The 10,495-nt window shown below is 40.6% G+C and overlaps 1 protein-coding gene across 1 annotated transcript; it reads right to left on the reverse strand.

Annotated features, from left to right (window-relative positions):
• Positions 1 to 984: 984 nt before the first annotated feature.
• On the reverse strand, positions 985 to 3,097 carry LOC148106015 (uncharacterized). The gene is made up of 2 exons (XM_087839445.1): positions 1,730 to 3,097; positions 985 to 1,503 (listed from the first exon to the last, which is right to left on the reverse strand). The coding sequence occupies exons 1-2, from the start codon at positions 3,095 to 3,097 to the stop codon at positions 985 to 987; spliced, it is 1,887 nt and encodes a 628-aa protein (XP_087695571.1).
• Between the last annotated feature and the right edge of the window lie 7,398 nt (positions 3,098 to 10,495).

A 10,495-nucleotide genomic window follows, 5' to 3' on the forward strand; every position in this document is an offset into this window, starting at 1 on the left:
ACACTGCAGGCCTACTTGTTGTTCCTAGAGTATTTAAAAGTAGAATGGGAAGCAGAGCCTTCAGTTTTCAGGCCCCTCTTCTGTGGAACCAGCTTCCAGTTTGGATTCAGGAGACAGACACCATCTCTACATTTAAGATTAGGCTTCAAACTTTCCTTTTTGCTAAAGCATATAGTTAGGGACGGAACAGGTGACCCTGAATCCTCCCTTAGTTATGCTGCAATAGACGTAGGCTGCCGGGGGATTCCCATGATGCATTGAGTTTTTCCTTTCCAGTGTTGCCACAGTTACTTTGAAAAAGTAATATATTACGGACTACTGATTACGCCTTCCAAAAGTAACTTAGTTACTCTACTGATTACTTTATTTTTAAAGTAACTAAGTTAGATTACTAGTTACTTTATTAGTTACTTTCAGAAGCTGCCAATAACACTCCCCACTGCCTCAACATAAAAACATCAACCGGTTTTGCCAATACTCACTTTATTGGAAGTGTATTTTAACAGTAATGTCAACAATATATCTCCTGACATTTGCAGTTGAACTTAAAACTTTTTTCCTAACAGAAATACTTGTTTGTATGAAAATAAAGACAGTCTTGTTACTTCACTTAACATAAATACTTTTTATAAAAACAAATAAGTTGACTACATTTAACATAAATACTTTTTATAAAAAAAACAAACAAACAAACAAAGAGTCTTTCTTGACTTCCCTTAAGATACTTTTTATGCCATCCACATGTAAGCACGATTGTCCGCTTTTGTAACTTTGGACTAATCTTATGAAAAAAAAGAGACTGCAGGTCCAACTTAAATTACCTTACTTCCTTGCAAGTAATTGATTTAATTTAATCAACTTGAAAACTTTAATAAGTTTATCAAGTTACTTTGATAAACTTAATTCAATTACTTGTAAATAGTTATTTAAATTGGATTCCCCATTCTCTTTTTTTCAGTATATGTTGTCATCCCCTAACCCATGTTATGGGGGAAACAGTAGAGTGGAGCGAGTAAACCAGTGGTTGTACCTCATTAACAGAAGCTTCTCAAACCTTTTGTCAGAAAGTCGATTTCTTTTAGGCGTGAGCACCAAACCTCCCAGACTAAAAAGTCGCTCCACAGGAGCACTTGATGGGGTTGGAGAGTTATACTTTAAAAAAATTGTCTTTATGCTTGAAAACTTATGCAGAATCTGAAAGTCGTAGCCTGATATCAGGAAGTCCATGACTTCTTTTTCTGCAGAATAGGTCTCCTCCTCTGGCTCTGCCTCAAAAGTGAAAAAGTCCATCTCACCTTGGCTGCTAGATGTAGTAGCACTGGGCACACTGGGAGGGTTTTTTGCCAGAGGAGCAGTGGTGCAACACTCTGCTGTCAGAAGCTGTTTTACTCGCTCCCTCCTTCCTGCATCTCTCAGCCATTGGAGTTTGAATTTTGGACAACTGGCAGCTGCGAGAAGGGCATCTTTGTCGTCCAGCACACCGGCGAAATGAGTCTGAATAGCCTAAAAAACATAATCGATATTTTTATGCCTACAATTTATTATGTTATTGAATTATTTGCAAACCATGCCTAATATGAGATCAGTATTATGGATTTATTTTGTTTTAGGTTACTTGTAAACATTTTAATTGTTTTAATCTTATTTTTCAATGATAATTAATATTCTGTTCCATGTTTGTGAATTGTATGAAGCAAAAAATTTGACTAATTTCAAGATGGGAGCGTACCTGTACAATGGAATCTGGAAGGCCTGCAGTCATCCTGGAGAGGGCATCTTTCACAGCCTGGGTCTTCTGCATCAGAACTTCAAGTGTTGGTAGTAAAGTTCCATATGGACAGTCGCCTTGTAAAATGTCCAGTGCTGCAGTCAGAGGTTTCATGGCCATGCAGTACTCATGCAGGAACTGGTATTCTTGATCTTTGAAGCACTTCAGTCCTAGCTTTGTGCACAGAGTATTCAGCTCACCCATGGGGATTTCTGCAATTCTCTTTACAGCATCAAAAAAGGAATTCCACCTTGTGGATGTTGGTATTAGGAGCTTTCTTTTGCTGATTTCTTCCACTGTTTCTGATGCAAGTGTAGATCTACTCGATTTGGTCCAAAGAGCTGTGCATTTTGCTGTGCTGCTCCTATACACAGCCCTGCTCTCTGCATTGGTTGTTAAATGTTTCTCCACATCACGTGTGCAAATTATGTTGAAAAGAGACAGCTGACCATCACTTTCATTCTCAGCCGAGAGGATTTCTGACAGATCAGAAAAAGTGACATCATCGTCTTTGGGGCTGGACTCTTCCTCCTGCGTCTCATCATCGGACTCCGTGACAGGATGATAAACTTGAAACGCCTTAACAAAGTTGGATCCATTATCAGTAACTGTTGCAACTACTTTGTTGAGTAATCCATAAGAGGAGTGGATGTTTTCGATTTCTGTACCAATGACATCATACGTGTGTCTACCACGAATTCGCCTACATGCTAATGCAACCTTGTGGCGCTCTAATGCGGTTCTACTGATCCAGTGGAGCGTTACTCCCATACAGCTTCTGTTGTTAGCAGTCCAAATATCCGCGGTAGTTGAAACAAAGTCAATCTCATTCAGTGCGGCCTTCAAATTTCTCTCCATTTCTGTAAACTCCTTCTCCAAGTAAGAAGTAAAAGTCGTTTGGTGAGGCAGCTCAGCATTAACAGAAGTAGGGATCTTTTTTATTATGGCACGAAACGAGGGCGAGTCAACAGTGTTTATAGGTAGCATTTCTTCTACAATATACTGCGCGACCAAATTCTTCAATTCTTCATCACTTACTGGTTTTGCACCAAAGTCCAACTTTTGTTGTTTGGGGGGTGTAGGACCTTCTGTGAAAGTCACGTCTCTTTGCTTCGGACCACTTGGTGGGACTCTCTCTGTGAGTTTGACTGTGCTGTGCTGCGACTCCAAATGTTTCTTTAAGTTTGACGTAGTGTTTTTGAAGGTAGATAAAACTTTTTCGCCAACACAGAGTGTACAACGAACCTTAATATTGAAATCTTTAGTTGACAGAAACTCAAAATAGTGACCACATTTCCAGCTAAAGAACGAACATCTCTCTCCCTCCATTGTTGTTTACACTTTTTTTACATTGCTGGCTGCTTGTGAGCGGGAAACGTTACCTGTCGCTTATGTGACGTTTCACGACACGTATGCGTTTGTCATCCGCTGAGACGAAAAGAAGAAACCAAATCTTTCTGCTTAAAAATTAGTAACGTACAGTGATTTGGACAAGTAACTTTAATCTGACTACTGTTATGGAAATAGTAACGCGTTGGATTAGTCGTTACTGAAAAAGTGGTCATATTCAGAGTAACGCGTTACTAAGCAACGCGTTACCGGCATCACTGGTCACAGCAATGTATACACGTTATGGCAACAGTTTGAACTTTTGACATATTTCATGAATTGTGTTTTAAATCTGTGTCACTGATTTGTGTCATGAAATTATGCCTCCATCTTTCTGTTGCAGGAAGAAAAGTCTTATTTACAGCAATATTGGCAAACCACGCAACTGAAGCAGCAACGCCTCTGTGTGAGCGCACTGTCACATCATAGTATTGTGGGACGCCACTTGGTGTTCGCTCGCTCTGTGGTAGAGTATCACTTCCTGTTCCTGCTCAAACACAGTGGTGTTTCTGAGTAGCTTATCTGCTTAGCAATTTAATTAAAAACTTTTAGATACATTCTTTTTTCATAGTATAATCTTCTCGTGCTTCATCAGAAGCACAATCTCTGTGTGCTCACGACCTAATTTATAGCCAAAGTATTCACTCACTGTGTCTGTACTGTTTCGCTAGCTTAGCTTAGCTCGTAGCCGACTCGTTAGCACCATGGCTACTTCACCTGTCCCTCCTGCATTTTCTTGCTCATTGTGTCAGATGTTTAGTTACTCCTCGGCCTCCTTTAGCAGTAATGATATCTGTAACAAATGTAGCATATTTGCAGCTCTGGAGGCCAGGATTACTGAATTGGAGACTCGGCTTCGCACCCTTCATTCACCCGTAGCTAGCCAGGCCCCTGCAGCTGGTGCAGCCAAAGATAGCGTAGGCCCCGCTAGCTGTTCCCCAGCAGACCCCAAGCAGCTGGGGAAAGAGGGCGGCTGGGTGACGGTGAGGAGGAAGCATAGTCCTAAACAGAAGCCCCAGGTACACCACCAACCTGTTCATGTGTCTAACCGTTCTAACAGAGCTGCAGTCTTACACGCCTCTCTGCAGCTTCTCTCCTCCTGCTACCCCCCAAAAACCCATCTCCATAGAGACTGAGTCAGCTCCCAAAAAGACAAAAAGCAAACTAAAAACCAGCAACAAACAAATTAAACATAAAAAATCACAAAGAAAGAACAATACAGTATCCACATCTGAACCAAAGAGTAAAACAGTGAAATGTGGATTATTAAATATTAGGTCTCTCTCCTCCAAGTCTCTGTTAGTACATGACTTAATAATTGATCAACAAATTGATTTACTCTGCCTTACAGAAACCTGGTTGCAGCAGGATGATTATGTTAGTTTAAATGAATCAACACCCCCGAGTCATTCTAACTACCAGAAACCTCGCAGCACAGGCTGAGTGGGAGGTGTGGCAGCAATTTTTCACACCAGCCTATTAATCAACCAAAGACCCAGACAGACTTTTAATTCATTTGAAAGTCTGATGCTTAACATTGTCCACCCCAGCTGTAATTCAATTCAATTCAATTTTATTTATACAGCGCCAAATCACAACAAAAGTCGCCTCAAGGCGCTTTATAGTGTACAGTAGATCGCACAATAATAGATACAGAGAAAAACCCAGCAATCATATGACCTCTATGAGCAAGCACTTTGGCGACAGTGGGAAGGAAAAACTCCCTTTTAACAGCAAGAAAGGCTGACAGGTAAGCGGAAGTGACGGTCAAGATAAGCGACTCATGTTGTAACTGACGTCAGACGCCGGAGATTTTGGCGGAAAATTAAAGCAAATGGTAGTCTAGAGTTGAACAAATTCCTTTAAGCTTCAGTATTACCAAATACACTTATCAACTGTCTCATAACTAACAATATTTGTCTAAATAATCTCCAACACCCTGGAGAACAACGGGGAGAGTTTAGAGGCTCTCCAAGATTATATTGATCAGTGCTTTCAGGATCTCGTGATGAAGAAGGCCCAGAATGCAGCTTCCTCGGCCAAATCTGAGACGCCGTCGTCGAAAAGACAACGCCCGGCAGATTCCCCCGGCACAACATCGCCAGCCGGCAAAGATGTTGCCGACATACTGGAGTCAATCGACAAGCGATTGTCCAGTTTTGACGCAAGGCTGTCCTTGGTGGAGATTCTTCACCGGGAATTTAAATGCTTGCGAGAATCCCTGGAGTTCAGCGAGCAGCAAGTGGAAACGCTCGCTGCTTAAAATACCACGCTAAGGGAGTCGGTGAAATCTCTCACAGAAAATGTTACCCAGCTCAATAGAGAAAATAAAAAAATAAAAAAAACGGTTATTGATCTACAAGCTCGTAGCATGCATGATAACTTGGTATTTTCTGGTATTCCAGAAGCCGCTGGAGAGGACGCGGAGACCACAGTAAAAAGTTCATCAAAACCCACCTGAAGCTGCCGGAGGACACGGTGAAGAACATCGTCTTCGATAGGGTGCATCGCCTCGGCCCCATTCGGGCTACGGCCGGGAGACCACGTCCTATCGTGGCCAAATTTGGCCACTTCAAACAAAAGCAACATGTGAAAAGCCGCGGCAGGGAATTAAAAGGAACGGACTTCAGCGTGAACAACCAGTTCCCCAAAGAGATCTTGGAACGACGCAGGGTCCTCTTCCCAATTCGACGCGGCTTCATCCAGAAAGGCTCCCGCGCTGTCATCGCTGTGGACCGGCTGTACGTGGACGGACAGCTCCACCGCGACCCCAACATCACTCCGTGGCTGTATTAACTTCACACCAGATAAGAATCCGCTACACCCTTTCCCTATCAACTCACACTAACTTGCATTAACATCTGTTTAACTTACCGGTATCAAATCGCATCTTAAGTGTGATTTCATAGCAGTATTAACACCGTCACTCTCCGTCAGTGATTTAATTGGAATGTTTACGTTTTCTTTTCTCTCTTCTCGTTTTTTTTCTCTCTTTTCCCCCTCTTGTTTTTATGCTGCTCACCCTTGTCCTTGGTTTCTTTCTTTATTTCTTTCACTGCTTCGATCACCTGCTTCCACACTCATCCACAAACAACATCATTTATTTCGACACATACTCACCGCACGATCACGCACAGTCATGCGCTCAACGGCAGCACATTTATATCAGTCAGACAGCGCACACAGACCTACAGGATACACACACTTAAGCCAAGCATACTCATATTAGTAAATATGCAAACACATAGTCAGGCTCAGGGAGCATCTCGCCACACATTTTTTCTCTCTCTCCCTCTCCTTATTTATGAACAAGTGATGTATTCTCTCCACCTGTCTAAGCGACACACACAGAGTACACCCCTAGTTATGCACAGACATCTATGGGTGCACTAAGATTCGTTACATGGAATGTAAATGGAGCTGGCTCCAGAGAAAAGAGGTTAAAAATATTTGACCAACTCAAAAAACTACAGGCAGATGTTGTCCTTTTACAAGAGACCCACAGACCTCTTAGAGGTTCGAATGAACTTAAAACACCCGAGTTTCCTAATGTGTTCTCAGCTTGTTATAATTCTAGACAAAGGGGAGTAGCAATTTTAATCCATAAAAATATTAATTTCACAGTACTCGATACAGTTATAGATCCAGAGGGCAGATTCTTAATCATTAAACTATCTATACTTGATAAAAAGCTATGTATTCTAAGTGTATATGGTCCAAATGTTGATGATCCCTCATTCTTTCACGGTTTTTTCAGTGCACTCTCTGAACACTTAGATGGCACACTTGTGCTTGGAGGCGACCTCAACCTTGGACTAAATGAAGAAATGGATAGGCTCAATACAGCAGGAACTCAGCGTAATTGGCAGTCCACAAATATAATCAAACAGTATATGAGCGACTTTGGTCTTTGCGATGCATGGCGCTCCCTTCACCCCACCAATAAGGAATATACTTTTTTCTCACATGTTCATCACTCCTACTCTTGTCTGGATTATTTTTTGGTCAGCAGCTCATTGCTGAGTGACGTTTCAGACACTGAGATTCACCCTATAGCTGTCAGCGATCATGCTCCTGTATCTTTAACACTAATGCACAAGAATAATACTACGCCAAGTAAAAACTGGAGATTTAATACATCACTGCTTAAAGATGAAGACTTTATTAAATATTTTAAAAAAGAGTGGACTTCATATTTAGACTTTAATGACACTCCCGGAACATCAGCTTCTGTTTTATGGGAAGCAGGGAAAACTGTGATGAGAGGTAAAATAATTTCTTTCTCATCACATAAAAAGAAAAAAGAAAACAAAAATATTCAGGAATTAGAAAAAACCATCAAATCACTAGAAGAAGCCTACGCGTCCCACCAACATCAGGAAACATTGAACAAAATACGCAAAACAAAACTAGAATTAAATGAGATAATTGATAAAAAAACAAAATTCTTAGTACAAAGACTACGCTTACAAAATTATGAACATAGTAATAAATCCTGTCAATTCCTAGCAAACCAGCTAAAAATAAATAAAGAAAAAACAACTATATGTGGTGTTCAAGATTCATCTGGGAACACAATATATGAACCGAAACAAATAAACAACATTTTCAGGGATTTCTATAAAACGTTGTATTCACCACAAATAAACCCATCTAAAAAGGAAATTGATCAGTTTTTAGACAACATAACTCTCCCAAAATTATTAGACTCTCAAGCAATGGCACTGGATTCGCCACTGACATCAGGTGAACTCCAGGAAGCCCTGATAAGTATGTCCAATAATAAGGCTCCAGGTCCAGACGGCTTTCCTGCAGAATTCTACAAAGAATTCTGGACGATTCTAGCACCAGTTTTTTACAGAACGTTGTTAGAAATCAAAGAAAAGGGCAGACTTCCATCAAATATGAATTCTGCAAACATTAATCTCCTGCTAAAACCAGGCAAAGACCCTGTATATCCCTCAAGCTATCGTCCAATATCCCTTATAGATGTAGACCTCAAAATAATCTGCAAAGCTCTCTCGAAGAGACTAGAGAAAATACCCCCCCTCTTAATTCATCCTGACCAAACTGGTTTCATAAAAGGTAGGCACTCATCAACAAATACACGTAGATTGCTTAATTTGATAGACTACTCATACAGTAAAAACCTTGAAACTACAATATTTTCCTTAGATGCAGAAAAAGCGTTTGACAGAGTTAACTGGAAATTTCTATTTGCAACTTTACACAAATTTGGTTTTGGATCTTCTTTCATCAACTGGTTAAAAATATTATATAATTCCCCAACAGCTTGTGTCAGAACAAATGACCAGACATCCTCCAGCTTATGTCTCCTGAGGGGCACCAGGCAGGGATGCCCACTCTCCCCTTCACTGTTTGCAATTTTTATCGAACCACTAGCAGCAGCAATGAGACAGAATTCAGCAATTAGGGCATAAAATGCAAGAACGTGGAACATAAAATCAGCCTTTATGCGGATGATGTGTTACTCTTTCTCCAAAATTCACAAACCAATATCTCTGGGGTGATTGAATTGATAAACTCTTTTGCAAGAATATCAGATTACTCAATTAACTGGTCAAAATCTACAGTCCTTCCGATTAATTGCTCCTTCCATAATTCCTCTTCTACTCCACTGCAATCGGGAAATATAAAATATTTAGGTATTAATATTTCTCCCAAGCTTGCAGATCTAACTAAATTAAACCATACCCCACTTTTAAAGAAAGTAGAAGGTGATCTGGCTAGATGGAAATGTCTACCCATATCACTCATGGGAAGGGTTGCTGCTATAAAAATGATGGTCTTACCAAAAATAAATTATTTATTCTCAATGATCCCAACTAAACCGCCGCAAGATTGGTTCAGATCTCTAGATTCATATATGTCCAAATTCCTTTGGAAAAATAAGCCCCCACGTATAAGCTTAAAAACACTACAAAAGACCAAGGATAAAGGAGGATTAGAACTACCTAACTTTCAGCACTACTTCTTAGCCAACAGGCTTCAGTTTATCTCAGGATGGCTAAAACATACCCTCTTAGATGAACCTTGGCTAGATGTAGAACAAGCACTTTGCAATAATCTAGAGATTTCAGATCTACCATTTATCAGCTCAAACATCCAACGACATGAATGCTTCAAAAGCATCAACATCAGCTCTTCTCTGACAGCATGGTGGGAGTTTCTGAAGTTGACAGAGTCTTCATTAATCCCATGCAAACGTACACCTATCTGGAACAACCCTGACATATTACAAAACAATAATATGATAAACTTTTCAGATTGGAGTGGTAAAGGAATCAAATATGTAGAACATATACTAGAAGGAACAGAATTTATTTCATTTGACAGACTAGTTACAAAATATGGGATCAACAAGAAAAGATTTTTAGAATATCAACAAATTAAATCCATAATAAAAAAGAAATTTAAACCGGGTCAAGTTGAACTACAAACACCACCAAGTGTGGTTCAATTTCTTACTCTTAAAACCCCCAAATTACTATCCAAAATATACAGAATGCTTTCTAAAACAGATGAATCAATATCACTTCCTATTGCAAAATGGGAAACGGATTTATCAGTTAACTTAGACCAAAACTTCTGGTCTCAGATTTGCTTAAAAACCTTTCATCTAATCAGAAATCCCAGTCTTCAATTAATTCAATACAAAATACTACATAGAGTGCACTATACAGGTCATCGGATGTTCAAGATGGGCTTTACGTCTACCAACAACTGCTCACACTGCCAAACCAATTCACCGGACAATTGTATCCACGCTCTTTGGTTCTGTCCACCAGTTCAGAAGTTTTGGCGCGAGATATGTGAAGACTTAGCAAAGTGTCTGAAATGTAACATTCCAACTTCCCCCTTAGTGTGTTTGTTGGACAGCTTAGATAATGTCACTTCAGAAAAGAATATAGCCCATATGGTTTTTACCGCCCTATGCATAGCCAAGAAAACAGTCCTCATGAACTGGAAAAATAAAAACAATCTTAATTCTAACCAATACAGAAATTATCTATTAGATTACATGAGTCTTGATACAGCCTCTGCCACCACATTAGATCAATCGCTCTGGGCTCCTTTGATCAGCTCCATCACCTAGTGGGGGTGGGGGGTCATAGTTTGGTCTCGCCTTCACTGTTGTGATTGGTGTGGGGGTAGGGTCGGGCTTAGGGTGTCGAGAGGTTCCCCGGGAGCATCTTCCTTGGGGGGCTCAACCCGGGGTAGCGGTCATGGCCAAGTAGGGGCTCTGTTGGCTCTTAGGTGACGGTTTCCTCGTGGCTGCGTGCAGCGGGGCTAGGGGAGGGTCTGTGCTGACGGACG

This window comes from Neolamprologus brichardi, chromosome 3, assembly GCF_056152115.1.
Source record: "Neolamprologus brichardi isolate AB-2024 chromosome 3, ASM5615211v1, whole genome shotgun sequence".
In the NCBI taxonomy this organism is placed as follows: domain Eukaryota; kingdom Metazoa; phylum Chordata; class Actinopteri; order Cichliformes; family Cichlidae; genus Neolamprologus; species Neolamprologus brichardi.